This window comes from Alexandromys fortis, unplaced genomic scaffold (assembly GCF_014885135.2).
Source record: "Alexandromys fortis isolate MF-2015 unplaced genomic scaffold, M_Fortis_MF-2015_v1.1 scaffold_179, whole genome shotgun sequence".
NCBI classification, from domain to species: domain Eukaryota; kingdom Metazoa; phylum Chordata; class Mammalia; order Rodentia; family Cricetidae; genus Alexandromys; species Alexandromys fortis.
In genome coordinates, this window is record NW_026068062.1 from 739,325 (window position 1) to 758,064 (window position 18,740).

Sequence of the window (18,740 nt, forward strand, 5' to 3'; positions counted from 1 at the left end):
TCTCTCTCTCTCTCTCTCTCTCTCTCTCTCTCTCTCTCTCTCTCTCTCTCTCTCTCTCTCTCTCTTTCTCTCTTTCTCTCTCTCTCTCTAAATTGCAGGAAAATACCCATCTTCAAAAACTAAAGAGACCAGGTAAGAGTGAAAAGGAAATTCTTAAGACTAAGCTCTAAACCTATGAGACTTATGGAATTTCCAGGTAGACTGTGATATATTAAACTAAATTAGACAAAACCAAGTGTTATTCACTGGCAAAGAACTATTTGTTTCCTGGTAAGGAGAAAAGCAACTTCTAAGAGTCAAAAGTCCTCTATGTTGACCATGGTATGAGTACAAAAGAAAATAATTTCATTTTTCCTCTAACACATATGCATACATGTCTAGTATATTAAAGAAGATCAAGAAATTACAACCAGGCTCTACCAGAAACACAAACAGATTAAGCCTATCTGATGAATACCTCTTAATTTAAAGAATACAGAGTCAAGAACAAAAGAACTAAGAAGTCTTATGTATGTTTTATATAAATGAAACCAAATGGCAAAGAACACAAATGGTACCTGTCCGTGACTGTCATGAAAACCAGCAACAAGGAATTGAGAAGAGCAATCAATTCTTTCTGCAGCTGCTGTCTGACTGCAGTCCGGACATGATCTGTTTCTTCTCGTGCTTGTGACTCTGTCAGAACCAGCAAGTCTAATAGTGGGTTTGGATTCTAAAAACATAAACATTTTAAAATATGCTTATTCTCTGATTGATATGTGTTGCTTCCTATTAGTTTTTTGTTGGTGTGTTAATATCCAACTAGTAAAACTGGCAGACCTAGGCTTTAACTGCATTCATAAAGACATTCTAAATTCAACATGGTCTTAATGCATTATGTCAACTAGAAAGTGAATCCATTACAAAGAATTGAGGGGAACAAATGACAACAAAATCAAACCAATGAAATCTGGAAGGGAGGAGCACTTAGCTCCACACCATCCTCTTTATCTCTGTGACTAGAAATAGAAATCGAATTATAATGTGTTTTACACAAAACTAAGTGAAAGGACACAATCTAAACATTGCCCTTACTTACTGATCACCATCTTTCTTTACAACTTGTTTTGATGGCTGACTGTTCTTCAACCATGACTTACAACTCTGTATGGATACTCACTGATTTACAGTTTTCCTTAATGGCAAACAAAGAGTGTGTCCACCTCTGATTATATCTCATATAAAAACTGTAAAAAAAAAAAAAAAAAAAGAAAGAAAGAAACCCCCCCCCCAAAAAAAAAGGCACACTGTGAGGGCTAATGTTAACCTGTAAGCCCATCTTGACCAAGGACAGATAACTTCCTGGAAAGCATGGGGTTGTAGTTTATGTAAGAATGTAAGATAACAAGCCACGAGTTTTCATTTTGGTAAACAAGGTTGTTGCCCCAACTGCACAGGATGTGCTCGATCACACATAGGTGGGAGATACATAGGCAGGAAGTTTGTCAGGGTGTGTGCTTGCCCCTGATTGGACAAAAGCTGGAAGTATGTAGCCTTGTGGGCTTGACTTTTGTGAACACCTGACTCGTCTAATTCAGTGTCATTCTCAGGGAACCCTGGGTATGTACCTGGCCCATGCCCATCGTCCTGACCAGTATTAATAGACCATGCTTTAATTAGACAAAATTAAAAAAAGATAAAAACTGTAAGCCAAGAAGTTACTAAGACAAATCACTCTAATAAGTTTAAATTTTCCATATTATCCAGGGGTGGTGGTGGTGGGGTACTTATCAATATGACTATGTAGGTCCTGAAAAGTCCCACAATATATGTCCCTGTTGAGATGTTGAGAATTATTAGTGCTATAGTATTTGGCAATATGATAGGTTAAGAAGTGAATCAAATTTCCACTTTGCAAAACTTGTCCTGTTAATCAACTAAAAACCTATCGTTGAAGATATTAAGAGGATTATTTCTAACAATACTGAGATCAGAAAACATTATAAGATGCTAGACAGCAGCATGGTGGTGTTACAAAGACCATCCCAAAGAGGGAAAAGACAAGATTCCATTTAACTTTCTGAGAAACTGTATTTGTTTTCACATCTATCATACGAATAGGCAATCGATAGAAAAAGAAGGTATATCCTTTGAATGCAGAGCAAGAGGCATCACACTCCAAATCTAGTTAATACTCCATTGTTGGCATTGTGTCACGTAACTAGTGCATATAATAACATACAAACTGATCAAATCTAAATGTAGCTACTGCTCTTACTAAATTCATTAAAAGAACTCAATTTAAAAATGTATTGCATCTAATAAAAAGAAATAAAGTGAAAAAACTTCAAATCATTTATATTACAAAGTATGTTGACAATATGTCATTCAGATAGTTATGTCTAAAAATAATATCAGGGGAAACTTTGGGAAAGACCTGGAGGTTTGCCTTCTTCTAACTTGTATTATTATGCTTTATATGTAAGCAATGCTTTTTTCAAGCTTTTTTTTTTTATCTTGAGCAAAAAATACCCATGAAACAATTCAAATTCCCTAAAACAAGGATGACAAATCAGTTTTTCTCACATGAATAAAAGAATCAGGGCATACAATTAAGTTATGTTAATAAAGCAATATATTTTCTATAGTATCATAGCCCAAAGGGTGACTCACACTTAATATGACAAGTGACTTCCATAAATACTGAGAAAGTGAAGAACCTATTCATACTAAGATTCTAAATTGTCTGTGCAAACAGGAAACATTTATACTGATGTACAAGTAAAAATAAACAGAAATTACTGATTGCCATGCCAATATTAAGAATGTCTCCAGATACATGTATTTGATAACTTAGTCATCAGGAAGTGGAACTACTTGAGACGGATTAAGAGGTGTGGCCTCATGGAGTAGGTGTGACCTTCTCAGAGGAAATGTGTCACTAGAGTGGCCTTTGAGGTGTCAAAAGCTCAAGCCAGTCATCACTCTCTTGTACTGCTCCTTGTGAATCTGGATGTAAAACTCTCAGCACCATGATGTCTGCCTGAATCCCACTATGATCCCTGCATACCAATAAGGGACAAAATCTCTAAAACTGTAAGCCAGCCCCAATTGAATGTTTTCTTTCATAAGAGTTGCCATGGTAATGATATCTCTCCACAGCAACAGAACACTGACTCTTGGCATTTTGCTATTTTTCTTTACACTCAAAAACTTAAAAGCAACACACTGTTGCTTAAAACACCAAATGTTTATGCCATAGAATATAAAGAAACAGAGCTAGTTAATTCAACTAAAAGCTTCATCCCTGCTGACAAAGTTCTGGGAGGAGCTATAAGAAAAGTAATCATTTAAAGGTCTTGGAGAGAGCAGGGATACAAGGAACATACCTTAACATAATAAAGGCAATTAAGAGCAAGTCAACAGTCAACATCAAACTAAATTGAGAGAAACTCAAAACAATCCCACTGAAATTAGAAACAAGACACGATTGTCCACTCTCTCCATACCTATTCAATACAGTACTTGAGGTTCTCGCTAGAGCAATAAGACAACAAAAGGAAATCAAGGAGATACAAATCCGAAAAGAAGAAATCAAACTCTCACTATTTGCTGATGATGATAGTTTACATAAGCCATCCCAAAAATTTCACTCACATGCACACTCATACACATGCTTTTTTTTTTATTGTTTATTTTGGTTTTAGTGTTTTTTAGAAGAAAGAATATGAAGTTGGGTAGGTATGGAGGTGAGGGACGATCTGGGAGTGGTTAAAAGACAGAGAAAATATAATAAAAATATAGACTTAAATTCCCAAAAATATATAAAAACTTTTAAAAATATACTAACATTAAAAAATTAAAATATTAAAATATAACCAAAATATCTCACAAACAGAACTGGATTTATTAAAAACCAAGATGCAAGCTGTTTCATCCTATGGAATGTTCATTAAAAACAGAGTCAATGATATCTCAAAGGCCATATTCCACTAAGCATTCACCACAAGATAAGAATTATTTTACTAAGCACATGTTATAAAAACACTATCCTTTCCAATATAAGTAGTTTCTCCAAGTAAGTTCCTTCCCAACCCAAAAATTTAAATTCTTTGAACATACTTACATGCCTAAGAAGTAACTCTAGAATCCAGTGTAAAAGTCCTATTGATGGATTTTTTCTTTGTTCCTTTATTAACTTATTCAAAAAATGTATAATATCTATCAGCAGTTTCTCATCTTCAGTGCAAGCAGGAGGTACTTGTAAAAACCTGTATTTTAGAAAAAGAGAATAATTATGATTTCTAGCTCTTCGTAAAGTACACGCCATCACTGTTTATCAAATATGTATAGTCAACACAACCACATATTTTCTAAGATAGAACTCTAGATGCTTATGTAGGGTACTGGGAGATGCATAGATGAAGGAAAGCCATTGGCCTCCCAAAACTTCAGCCATGGCAGAGAAAACATGATAAAGGTAGTGATGAAAGCAAATGAAGTGAAAAGTGAGTCGCTAAGGGAAGACATGCATACTCCACTGGAGCTGATGCTCAGTGGTAAAGCACTTGCCTCCCATGTATGGAACTCTAGGTTTACCCAGTCCTTACAAAATTAAAATAGAAACTTAAGGAAAAGTGCCAAGGGGGATGCCAGAGAGGAACACACTTCCTCCACTTTTCATTTTCAAACTGGCAGCGTCAGGCTTCTCTGATAAGATTAAGATTTCCCTGGGTGGTGGTGTGGCAGGCCTTTAATTGCAGCACTCGGAATCAAAGGCAGAGGAAGGTGGATCTCTGTGAGTTCAAGGCCAGCCCAGCCTAGGCAACCTAGTTCCAGAACAGCTAGACCCTGTTACACAGAGAAACCCTGTCTCGAATCCCAGCCCCCCAAAAAAGAATTACGATTTCAAATTCACATTTGACTGATTAGTAAGATTAGAAAACTAGTAAGATCAAGGTAGCAAAGTGAAGAAAAAAGAAGGGAACAAGGGAAACACACACACCTTGCAAAGAAGTTACTAGATTTTTGCAACAGGCTGAAAGAAGGCTTAGAAGAATCTCTGAATTCAGAATAACAGACACCAAAGCAACATTCTGAGATTCTTAAACAAACACTGGTGAAAGATTGTTAGAAGGTTGTTAAACAATAAAATTCTTCTGTAGGGGAGAAAAAAGCTTGGAAAAAATCATTTTTAAAAAGGCGATTGGGAAGAGAAGTGAGATTCAGCAGCACTAGTAATAGCTTATTTAAAAACGCCCACAGGAGCTTTATCAATAGTGTAAAATAGTAAGAAGTGTGTCACACAGCATCCACTACGCACTGGCCTTTGGCCACAGTTTTAAAAAACCTGTTTCCAAAACCTCCAGAGCTCCATTTTTAAAATGAGAAAATTCAGGCAAAGATGTGGTTGGGTAATTTTTCAGGATGCTGATGTAAGCAGTCCAACACCGTGACAAAGCTAGGTGTGCATATTTGCTGTGATATGGTGATTGCTACACACATTTTCATTTACAGTGTCTACTTTGAGAGGATGGCATTCAGTTGAAAAAAAAGAAAAACAAAAACAGCAAATCTTGGTTTAAAGGAATACAGATTACAAAACTATTTTTTTAAAAGACAGAATGAAGAAATGAGTCTAATAAAATAAAATGTCAAAGTCATAAAAATTTCAAAACATCATCCATGATATCCAACAAAATCATAAAACTGTATCAGCTCCCATATCCCTCAAGGCCACATGAGATTTCCATCTTTCTGATGTTCAAAGATACTCTTTCCTAAGGGAGGCCTTCATCCCTTTGCCTGGCATCTGTCCTCTTTCTACCTGCTTAGCACTATTATTTCCTGACTTAAGCTTCTCCCCATGAAACACTTGTCCCCTGCTGTTGAGATTAGAAACTCTTTCATCCAGTCTCCCCCTTGGGAGCAGTCCTACCTTGGCAACACTATTTGCTGCCTTTCCCATGAGTTCCACGACAGCAGGGGACATGTTTGTTTTACTTACAATAAAATTTCCTAAAAAAGCTTAGTACCTAGTAGGTAAACAAAGGTTTGCTAAATACACCAGGGGGAAAAAAAAAGATAACATTCTTTATTCTTTGTCTACTCCTTTAAACATCACTACTTTCCTTTTAAAAGTCATCATATCATGAAAGTATGGACAAACAAAAAAATCTAAATAACATTGAGAGCAAATGAGGATAAAAATTAGAGAAGAAATTGTATTTGAATAACTGGAGATATGTCACGTGCAAATACAGTTAGAATTAATTCTGAGTAAGTTTAAAGGACATACTGGTAGGTATAATTACAAAGTAACAATTCAAAACAAGAGCTTAAGGTCAAAGTCCAAAAATGGAACAGTCATTCTTTAAAAGGCTCACACTGAAGATGCATGGCTACTTAACAAAGAATAAGAAGGGAACTCACCGGGTACATGGCAAGACAAAAATCATCTCTGTGGACTCTGACACTCCCCAGTCTGCATTAGACTCCTAACACCAAAATCTGCAATTGCTCAAATCCTTTCTGTAGCACTGCTTTGTATTTACAAAAAACCTAAGGATAGCCTCCCATGAGCATTAAATTACCTCCACATTATTTTGATTGCCCAACACTATGTAACTATTATGCAGACATGCAGTTGTTGCAATGTATTGTTTAGGAAACAGCAGCATGAAAAAACATCTTTTCATCACAGATGCTTCCTTTAGAGGAACTGTTTATTTATATGTTTGCATGTGCACAATGTGTGTACAGGTGACCAGTAAGACTGATAAGGGAATGATATGTCCATACACTAAAATTATATGCAATTCTAAACCATACAATGTGGATGCTGGCAATGAGCTCGGGTCCCTTCCAAGAGCAGCACTTTTTTTTTAGTATTTCAATCCACAGTTGGTTGAATGCACGGATATAGCACACCATCCTGCCCGTGTAGGGGAAAATATCATCATAAAAATGTGACACTCACATATAGTTACTGTTACTGTACAATTTAACTACACTAGAGTCTTCCATTGCTACATTAGAGAGCTTCTGCTTCAGTGTAATATAAAGCACAAGTACAGTTTTAACGCACAAAAGAAAATCTACTGTCTACAATGAAGACAAGAGATATATTAATGCCTTTTGTCGTTTAATTTTCTGACAATTAAAATATACCAAATTTACTGAAACTGCAAAGTTTATATATTCTTTAGTTGGTGTATGTAAAAGGAGTAGTCTGACAAAACAGAGAACAAATGTGCTGTGTTCATCCGTTTTCCTACTATAATATCCCCACTGTGGCCTATTTCAAGGAACAGTATACTAAGAGGCTGTGAAAAGTTGTACCGTGTAGCACATGATACAAAAATGCTTCCATAAAAGATCCATTATAATTAACCACAAGAGCAGAGACAACAGCAAAATGTAAAGCAATTAAAAAGTGACATTTTGGGGGCTGGCGAGATGGCTCAGTGGTTAAGAGCATTGCCTGCTCTTCCAAATGTCCTGAGTTCAATTCCCAGCAACCACATGGTGGCTCACAACCATCTGTAATGGGGTCTGGTGCCCTCTTCTGGCCTGTAGGCATACACACAGGCAGAATATTGTATACATAATAAATAAATAAATAAATAAATAAATAAATAAATAAATTTAAAAAAAAAGTGACATTTTTCACATTTGTTACTTTTACTTTTCATATAATTTAATTCATATATTAACAATATGAAATTATAGTTCATTTAGTTATTTTTTTATATAACTAATTTGAAAATACCATAAACCAAGCCATCAACTATTCAGCAAAGCTATCTCACTAGCTGGTTTGGCATACCACTGGAGAGGCTTAGTTATTATTACAGCCCTTAACAATGAACTAGAGAAGTTCAAATTTACAAACTCATACGGCCTATTATTTTGAAAATGATACACTGTGTCTATTAAGAAAATTACACATTTACACTACTCATGTGCACAATGAAATAAAAACACTGCCTGCAAGGAGAGCTTCTCAGTCTTGTTTCAAATATAGTCATCTGCTACCAGTTCAACATCTGAAATTTATAAACTAGAATCTTTTTAGTAACTATCAAAAGACAGTCACATGGCCATTAACTTTAAAAAATTTGATCAAAAAGAAAAATGAAATCATTTATTTGAGAAGAAAATCTAAGCAAAACAAAACAACCAGTAGCAGGTGTAGCAAACCTCTTTGCCAATATACTAACTATCTCAATTTACTTACAATATGGACAAGAATAAACATTCATTATGATTCATCCATGTGGTATCCTGATTATTTACATTTGTGAGACAAAATTTTCTAGGGTAGGTTAATAAACAATCCATGAATGTCAAGACAGGGTCAAGTTTCTCTCTTCTGTTATTATTTATCACACATAACAAACTATCTTAGAGTTTTTCTTTCTATAAAAAGCATTTCTCTCATGATAACAACTGTACAAATACACACTCTTCTCATCAAAGACTTGAAGATGATCCTAAACATAATTCAGATTAGTTTTACCTTTTAAACTGGCAACATTAAACTTACACTAACCTGTTGAGCACAGTGTGCCAAGCCAAGGATTTTAACGTAACACCACATGACCCAATGTCATCCTTCAAAGACAGTCTGTCATTCAGAAGATAAAAACTCATCCTGGTGACAGCAGCCCTCACATCCCTGTGGCCTCCAGCCTGAACAATGGACTGAAGGCATTCTTGCAGCCCACTAGCTGTGTATGTGATCTTCAGCGTAAGGATATCTTCTGGGACCAGCTGCAGTGTACCTAAAAATCTAGGCAAAAAAAAAAAAATTAAAAAAGAACAACAACTATTTTTGCCACCATCTGCTTTTCATTAAAGGTTAACTTATAGTTAAAAGATTAAAAGAAAATGAACATATAAATCCATCAGTGTCATAGTTAAACACTGACGTTTTCCTCTTTACCAAGGACACACTAATACAGTATGCTCATGTGGAACGATAACGACACCTAGAAGAGGAACACTCTCGGGTACACTTATTGAGCTTTAATGTCACCGCACTTTTAACTTCAACTATTAACTGAATAAGCACTATATAGTTTCCAAGAGAGCACAGAATAAAATCCTTTCTAGCCTACATGGTTTGATATATTTTTAATAGCATAGATCTAAAACAAAGTGAAAATATAACCATGTTAGAATCAGTTGATTATATCAAGTAAAAATAATCTTTTAAATTACAGAAAAAGTGAAGCCTAATTCATTGCATGTAGTTTATCTTAATATAACTACTTACTCTTGAATTTTAGTTTCAGAGGTCATGTGTTTCAACAGATTATCACTCCCATGATACCACGCCAGGTTCCAAGCTATTCGTAGCATGTCTGACACAGGCTTCAAGGCCAAATACTCAGTAGATAATGGCAAAACTATTGAGTAAGGACTCACAGCATGGTGGCCGAGCACATGGACTGGCAGATGATACCTAGGAAAAAAAATTTAAGTAATTGCAAACTTTAATTTTTTAAACAGGAGTAAAAAGTAATTAAAATCTTATATAAAATGTGATAAATTTAACATGATTAAGTCTAGTTTTGTGACTCCCATAATTTTTAATCATGTTAAATTTATCACATTTTATATAATATTTTAGTTATTTTTTACTCTCCTCCACATTCCAAAGCCCTTCATTACTCTTTCTTGATGACTAGCTACAGTCTATATATTGGGATTATGGCAGAGACAGCCAGCGCTCCTTAAAGTCAGGAACAATGACTACAGTAAAAAGATTTCTAAAGCTTATTTTCAAATGGTTGAAAACAGAGATTATATGTAGAGAATGAGAGAGAGCATGTAGCAACTGCTATCAATACTAGCAGTGATGAGCCACAGCTGAAGGGAATGAATGCACTGCGGTTCTTTGAGCTTTCCTATAAATTCGCAGGAGACTGAACTAAAAAGCTGATGACAAAAAAGTTGTTCTCATTGACCCTCCAAAGAACCACGATGAAGAAAGTATGAAAGTACTACAAATCAAGTGACTGAAATGCTAATTTAAAGTGTAAATAAAAAATGTATAGACAGCAACTTCCCCTTGTGTAACGATAGTTTGCCATTCATGAAAATAAGACCAATCGCTTACCTTCTAAAGACTGAAGCAGGCAAACTGAAGGCTGATGGCACAGAAGGTTTATTAGAAGGATCAATAGACCTGTAAACGGGGAAAGGGCAAAAGGAAACCTGAGTCGGCCAAAGCCTAGTACAACCCACCCATCCTTGGGCAGCGCCTCTGAGAGTCTAATTAACCTTCAGTGGAGCCAAGTGTTTGCCACCGCCTGAACTGAGAGTAAATTTTTGGTTTTGCAGTTTCATATGATACGGGCATATAACAGAGTGGACATACTAGCAGGTGAACTCTGTGGCCCCTCCCACTGATGCTTCCTCTTTTTTATTTTTTTAGTGGGGCACAGGGGAGGTGGGCAGGGAGGTTTGGTTGAGACAGCATTTCTCTGTGTAGCAGTCCTAGATGTCCTAGAACTTGCTTTATAGATCAGGCTGGACTTGGACTCACAGATCTGCCGGCTTCTGCTTCCCAAGTGATGGGAATAAAGGCATGCACCACCATACCCAGCTCCACCAATGCTTTTTAAAGTCATGTTAATCAAAAACTATCACTCCAAATATTTTTTTTATTTTTAAATAATATTTTTGAAAGTACACAAAGTTGAAAACATGTACTACAAATGCATTGAGGACAAAAATCTCTATACTTTTTTAATGTTAGTTATGCTAAAAATATAATTCAGGGTGACTTTTTGAACCCATGGGTTTTTAAATACCAATTATTCAAACCAAAAGGCATAACACATGTGCACAGCATGGAAAACCTTTAAGTCAAAAGAACTCAAAAACTACGGGTAAAAAGAAACAGAAATCCTTGTATCTCACCATGTATCCATTCTTGATACCTCATCAAACAACAGAAGACAAAACAATGCCCCAACTTCAGTGACAACAGTACAATCTTCATGAAATATCAAGGAAACTGAGGGACAAACAGAAAAGCAACTTCATAAAATATTTTCACTTCTAGAAAAAATAAATCAGCTTTAAAATGCCTTAACTTGAAAGAAAGAAAAACAGAGAATTAACCCAGAAAAACTACATTACTGAAAGTGTTTAGTGTCTCTCAAGCTATCATAAGTGTGAGAATACTGGGGTGACATATAAAACGGCAGTTTTTCGGTCTCTATATGTGGTGTGCGTTTCTATCAAGTTCCCAGAAAACACTAACACTACTGGTCCAAGAGTCACACATGTAGACTCACTCACTCCAGATGCAGGAAATCTAAGCAAAGAGCCCAGCTTCAAAAGACACTTTGTCAATACACATATTTCTAGCTGAAGTTGTCTCACTAAAGATTCTTTATAATTTTGGATCTTAACAAAAAACACAGTCCTAGAACTAGACGTAAAGCAAAAGCACTGTGTTTATGATACATTATTCTAGTTTTTATTTATCATGGGGAGACATGGGAAGAGGAATACTCTGAGTTAGCAGGCAATAGCACTAGCTCCATCACATCCTAGTTCAAAGGCCTGGTCAAGCCCTTTAACATAAAAAAAGCTTCTACTTTTCTCCCATTCCTAACATTTCTAAAAAGTGATACAATTGTTCACTGTTTGAAAAGTAAGAAGTTCTAAACAAACTGGACCATCACACAGTAGCTGCACTATCTTACAGGCATAACAATACAGAATCTTCAATTTTATAGAAGCAGAAACAAGAAATCTGCACTTTAAAATAGTTTTCCTAATTGTAAGAAAAGAGAAGCTGGGTGGTGGTGGTGCACACCTTTAATCCCAGCACTTAGGAGACAGAGGCAGGCAGATCTGCCTGAGTTTGAGAACAGCCTGGTCTACAGAGTAAGTTCCACAACAGCCAAGGCTACACAGAGAAACCCTGTCTTAAAAAAAACAAAATGAAAGAAAGGAAGAAGGAGGGAGGGAGGATAAATACAAAATTAGTACGACAAAAAATACAATCCAAAAAGTAAGGAACTAAGAATCATGTAAAAATGAACTATTAAACAAACATTTCCACTCAGCAGAGACAGAACGGTTCAGAAGGTTTTGGAGTATTTAAATACATAAGAAATATTTGGAATATAAATGGCTACGGTATGGATTTAAGACCAAATTTAGATTCTTACCTAAGTTTTATTCCCATAAAATGTTAAGCTTATTGCAGGTTTCAAATATAATAGAAGCCCCCTTCGTACATCATCAGTTTTCCTTCCTCTTAACCCCAGCCCTTCTTTCTCCCATTCCCTTGACCCACCCACCCAGGCCCAGGCAGTTCTCTCATATCACACGTGCTGTGCACCCTGGCTGTATAGTTCACTCAGGTGGCAAACTTCTTCACGCACACCTTATTTTGGTCGGCTCCTTCCCAACGGCCTCATTTTTCCATCCCCTCTACTCCATAACCCATATGAACTATTATTGTAGATAAAACTACAACAAATTTTAAAATGGAAACACTAGTGATGGCAGAGCTGTGAAGAAAACTGGCTCTTTTATCACTGAAGAGGAAGTCAACCATATTCCACCATCAGGGTTGCAGTTCTAATAACAGGACATGTACAAATGATAGACAATGACTTTCTGACAATAGAAAAACTGAAACTAATATTCAGTGTTATGGCAAATGAAATAAGAATACAACATACTTCTTTGGGAATATTAAAAAAACAGATGATGAAAACCTACAGCACTGTATCATATATAGTTCTATGTCTAGAATTTTACGAAAAACATAAAGAAGTTGGATTTCTTCTGCCTCTGCCACATATTTAATTAAGACTATGCCCAAGTCCCTAAATTCTGAGACCTCAATTTCCTCCCTCTATGATGATGTAATGAATACTCTTTCTTTCTATGCCTAAAATACAGTATAAGATATAAGTATAAAACTCATAGAAAGTTTTATAATTCAGTTTTGCAAGGCTATTTAATCATTGAAGCCTGTCAATCAATTTTCCAAGCTTCAACAGAATAATCTCTAAAATACATATTCCCACTTAACAACCTCATAAAGCTCCTCTCTGCTGTTTACTAAGGCTTACCAGATCTTGCATGAATAGCCGTCTTGACATCATCCCAAACTCCTTATCTACATTCCTTCAAATCTCATTGTCCCTACAGAGCTGTAATATCAAACATAACTTCTTGCTCTATCAGGAAGTCAGTCATGTCTATCTGAATTCCCATTTACCTCTCAAGTCCCAGTTTACATATCATTTCCTAGAAGCATCATCTAGTTGTTCCCTAAGACTACTACATTCAGCACGTCCTCTGGTACCAGGAAAGCCACTTCAGGTGTTATGCTGTGCTTGACTCCTGACAATCCTCCCGCCATGCTCATCGTAACTCTAACAAAAGGGCCTATCGCTACATCCAGAACATAGTATGTGCTCTGTAAACGTTCACAGATGAATCTATTTTCCTGGCAGAGTAGCTGATTAAAGAATGACATTTTCTCTGTAGGATATAGCTTATGTTGCCATGGAAAGTGTTTTTGCAGGACGGGAGTGTGGCTCACTGGTACAGCACTTGCCTAGCACACACATGACCTGAGCTTGACTCACCATCCCACACATGTAAAAGTACTTTAGTATCTGCTAGGTACTCATAAATGCAATATTAAGACAATTTAAATAAATATAGGTAAATGGGAGACTAAATGCAATTAAATAAAGCTAATAAGATAATTATCAACGTGGATAAAGAAAACTGAAAGCTAGACACAGTGGAATTTACCTGTAATGTAAGCTTTTGGAAGGCAGAGACAGGCTGGTCACTACAAGTTCAAGACCCAACTTGGTCCAGATATTAAGTTCTAGCCAGAAAAGGCTACATAGCAATATCTTATTACAAAAAAAAAATAATAAATTTTAAAAAGAAAAGAACAAATTAAAAAGGAATGTTTTAAAAGGAAAGAAAATCAGAAATGTGTACTTGAAATTCTTTCAGGTGATCACTACGTAAAGATCTGTAAAAAAATTTCACACTTCACTTAAAATCTCATGATCTTAAAAATGAATTTTTTAAACCTGGTTTCAACTTTAACAAATGTTTCTTCAGTAAACTGTGTCCTGCTCACTTTGTAGGAAAATTATCATTGAAGGGAAAATGCCCAAATATAATTGTTTTAATACTATATATTTTAATATAAATCTCATTTATCATACCAATGCCTAATATTGAGATATTTGATTAAAACGCTCTTTAGAATAGTCAAAAGCAGTGAGGTAAAGTTGTAGGAAACTAAGTGCTGTAGAACACTGTGATTGATGGTCAGCCTTGACTGTGAACATATAACTGGAGGTGGACAAGAGACAGACTCTAGGCTGGACGGGGTCTAAGGGGACTCGTGTTCTGCTTGCCTGCCTTCAGCTCTTGCCCTGACTGTGTCCATCTGATGCGGCTGCCATACTTCATGGTACCAGAACCACATTTCTTCTACCACCCAACAGGGACTAAAGACCTGTGACTCTCCAAGGATCTCCCAGGCATTCCCATCAGACAGAAACTAAGCAGCTCCCAGGTTCTGACTCTCTCTCATGTACAGATGGCCACCAACTGGCCCTATTATGCAAGCCAATATAATAAATTCTGTTCAATAATACAAACTCACCCTATGTTCTATTCCTCTAGAGAACCCTGCCAAATATAAAATTACCCAGGTCTGTATTAAAAGCAAATGACAAGAAGAAACAAGACTGCCGGGTAGTGGCGGCGCATACCTTTAATCCCAGCACGCAAGAGGCAGAGGTAGGCAGATCTCTCTAGAGTTCCAGGCCAGCCTGGTCTACAAGAGCTAGTGCCAGGCCAGGCGCCAAAGCTACACAGAGAAACCCTGTCACAAAAAAAAAGGAGGAGGAGGAGGAGGAGGAGGAGGAGGAGGAGGAGGAGGAGGAGGAGGAGGAGGAGGAGAAGAAGAAGAAGAAGAAGAAGAAGAAGAAGAAGAAGAAGAAGAAGAAGAAGAAGAAGAAGAAGAAGAAGAAGAAGAAACAAGACAAAACCCCATATTTTTCTATTCAAATATCATTAAAATCAAATCAAACTAACCTGGATTTCTTTTTTTTTTTTAACATTTCTAAAACTTCCACACATACACAGATCCTCAGAATAAGTCACTCAGGGTAATTTGTCTGGGTCTGTAGTCTCTATCCCAGTCTAACCTCATAAGCTAATAGCAAACAAAGGTACAAGTGACACCAGAAGTAGGCACAGATATTAATGAAAAGAACAAGAAAGCACCTGGCCTTCCCTCTTCAAGGACAATGACTACATATAAGCACTAAATTACATATAAACAAGCAGGAGCAGAGAGCCAACAGAGCTCAGCTTTTCTCAGCTACTGTCTACTCAGGCAACAACAGTACAAGAGATATCTCCACAGAAGCACTGAGTGCTTTTCACGGTGACATTTCAGTAAAGAGTCAGCAAAGAACTTTGTTCTCGTAGTACAATGGACAGAAGACGTTACCACAGTCTAATGAGAGCACTTAAAGCTGAGAGCTCTGTCCTTTGGCCACTGTTTACTCACCTCTGAATAACAGGGTCAAGAGAGAAGACTGCTGTGACAAGGAAACACGGATGGTGGGGTCGGCATATAAAACCTTCCTCAGCAGTGTGAGGCACGGCGGAATCAAGCATTCTATGACCTGCCAACGGGAAATGAGATAAAACATACCACCCTGTCTTATTATAAGTTTTATGGCTTTATCATTAAATTACATGAAACTAAAATGAAAAGACATTAGATATTCTGTTTTAAAATCACTTTAAATATTGGGCTGGAGAGAGGGCTCAGCGGTTAAAGAGCCCTGGTTTTTGCGGAAGACCAAGGTTCAATTCCCAGCATAGATATAGTGGCTCACAATGGTCTGTAACTCCACGTCTAAGGATTCCAATATCCTCTTCTGGCCTCTATAGGGACCAGGCATCCATATGATGCGCAGACATATGTGGATAAGGAAGCCCTTATATACCTAAAATAGCAATCCTTTAATTTTAAAAAATTATTTAAAAATAAAAGCAACATTGAATATACTTCTCTTTAGAAAGCTCATAGAATGCTTAAGCTGTTGACCTTTAGAGACCCCTTTTAGGAATAAAAACAAAATAAAATACAAATAAAAGATGGGTGGGTGTGGTGATATTTTGTCTATGCTATAATAAATACTGCTAAAGTTTGTCTGTTGGTGCAGGTTGAGGTTTCACAGAGACAGCATTCAGTCTAAGGATTCATAGAGACAGAATCACTCCTTTGGTCTGATCACTTGTAGAGATAAAAACTCTCTAGTGTTTGGCTGGTCTGCTTCTCTGATCTTTCAGCATTACCCATATATCTGGGATTTTATTATTAAGAACAATTAGAATTCATGCTACAAGTGGGTTTCCCTTTTGAGACTTAAAATCAAGTATTCATCCAAATTCAGCTAAATTCAGTTCAAACTAATAAAATCAACCTATCAGGCTGGGAACATGGTAGACTGGGAAAGGTACTTGCTTTGTGAGCAGAAGGACCTGGATCCAATTCCTAGCACTCATGTAGAATCTGGGTGTTGTGACTCAGAACTTGGTGGCATAGTGAAAGCAGTGAGTTAGCTACAGGCTCAGTGAAATGCCCGATCTTAACAATAGGATGCTGAGGTAAAGGCTGCCCAGAAATTGTGGGAATAGTCAACAAATGACTGGTCCAGCTTGAGACCCATACCCCAAAAGGGAGCCCACCCCTGACAATGCCAGAAGAGCCATGAACCAGAGACTTGATGACCTAGAGACCTAGAATAGAACAAAACAGGACTGGCCAAAATAAGTAAGTAAGTAAATAAATAAATAAAGTAAGTAAGTAAGTAAGTCAGTGAAATGATTCCTACTGATGTTCTGCTATACTTATAGACAGGAACCTAGCATAAGTGTTATCAGAGAAGCTTCATTCAGCAACTGAATGAAACAGATGTAAAGCCCCACAAGCAAACATTAGGAAGATCTTGGAAATCATGTGGAAAGGGGAAGGATTGTAGGAAACAGAGGGGTCAAGGACACCACAAGAAAACCCACATAATCAACTAACCTGGGCTCATTAGGGCTCACAGAGACTGAACCAACAGCTGGGGAGCACGCATGGGTCTGACCTAAGCCCTCTGCATCTATGTTATGTTATGGTGGTATAGCTTCAACTTCTTGTGAGACTCCTAACAGTGGGAACAGGGGATGTCTCACTCTTTTGCCTTCTTTAGACAAAAGAGTCTTTTGCCTCTTTTTCCTCCTACTGGGTTTCTCCATCCTATTTTAATATAAAGAGAGGTGACTAGTCTCATTACAACCTTATATTCCATGTTTGGTTAAAATCCCTGCGAGGTCTAACCTTTTCTGAAGGGTAATGGAAAAGGTGTGAATCAGGTAGGGAACTAGGGGAGAGGAGGGAGAAGAAACTGAGATCTAGATGTAATATATCAAAAAATAAATAAATTTTAAAATCAATAAAAATTAACAAATAATACTATGGAGAGTAATAGAGGAATATAACCCAACTTCAACTTCTGGCCTCCACCTACCCATTCACAGGCAAGTGAACCTCCATGCAAATATGCATACACCACATACACACACACACACACACACACACACACACACACACACAATCTTCTCTTTAAGCCAATAAAAAATGTCTTACCTTGCCATCTTGACCAACACATTCATTTAAATACCCAATTATCTTCTCAATTAAGCATAACTTTTTCACCACAGCATGCATTTTAATATCTACAAATAAAACGATATCAAAGTTAAACAAATGTTTTATGGCTTTAAACAATTCTAAACATATATGTACAAGGACATTCTTTTCTTGAAGGTTAAAATAGGTCAGAGGCTAGGCAAACTAATACTAACAGAGCACCCTCAAATCCTAAGTCAGCCACAAAACCACTGTCAAAAACTCATTACCTTGCATGATCACAGCTAGCTGTTCTGCAGCTGACTTCCTCAGAACAAGATCAACTTCTTCTGAGGTGAAGATTTCATATACCTTCTCAACAGTCTCCAGCTGAAAATCAAAATATTTATTTCATTTGTTTCCAATTCCCTAATAAAAATTTACCACTCACGCCATAAAAATAAAAGCATACAGTCAACTTACTAAAATAAACATATATGTCAATTTGTAACAATGGCATGTTAGGCAATAAGGAAAGAAACAGCAGGACTTTGTTGACTCCCCATGGGAGGCCTTATCCTCTAAGAGGAGTGGATTGGGGATTTGTTGAGAGCGAGGGTAGGGAAGAGGAGGAACTGTGAGAGGGTAGGGAAGAGGAGGAACTGTGTAGTTGGTATGTAAAATGAACAAAAAAAAATTTAAAGGAAAACAAACAAATAAATAAAAATTAAAAAAAGAAACAGCCATGATGTCCAAATAAGTTTTCCTTTTTTAATGAACATTATTGCTAACAGTCATAAATAATCCATTAATCCATTAGCACCTTGACTGAATATCCTAGAAAACTTCCAGATTTCCTAGCATCTCTGTGTGATACCAGACTAACCTGAGACAAGCAACTCAGACCTAAACTCAAGATTTTCCCTCGATCCTGTAAACTATCAGCTATAAACCCCATGGTCCTCTTCTTTAACCATCTCTGCCCCTGGAGACAAATACAGCAGTTTTAACAGCCAGAGATTGGTATTTGCTTACTTCAAAGCAG

General features: G+C 36.8%; 1 protein-coding gene across 7 annotated transcripts in view; it reads right to left on the reverse strand.

The window, feature by feature from the left end:
• The window catches only part of Rttn (rotatin), a 129,837-nt gene that overhangs the window by 63,807 nt on the left and 47,290 nt on the right, over positions 1-18,740 (reverse strand). For all 7 annotated transcript variants that reach the window (XM_050120298.1, XM_050120292.1, XM_050120296.1 and 4 more), the window contains 9 exons: positions 17,986-18,085; positions 17,714-17,802; positions 15,578-15,695; positions 10,912-11,008; positions 10,106-10,174; positions 9,260-9,448; positions 8,534-8,773; positions 4,106-4,250; positions 558-712 (listed from right to left, as the gene is read on the reverse strand). In XM_050120298.1, the coding sequence (XP_049976255.1) occupies positions 558-712; positions 4,106-4,250; positions 8,534-8,773; positions 9,260-9,448; positions 10,106-10,174; positions 10,912-11,008; positions 15,578-15,695; positions 17,714-17,802; positions 17,986-18,085 (1,202 nt within the window). The remainder of the gene's footprint in view (positions 1-557; positions 713-4,105; positions 4,251-8,533; positions 8,774-9,259; positions 9,449-10,105; positions 10,175-10,911; positions 11,009-15,577; positions 15,696-17,713; positions 17,803-17,985; positions 18,086-18,740) is intronic.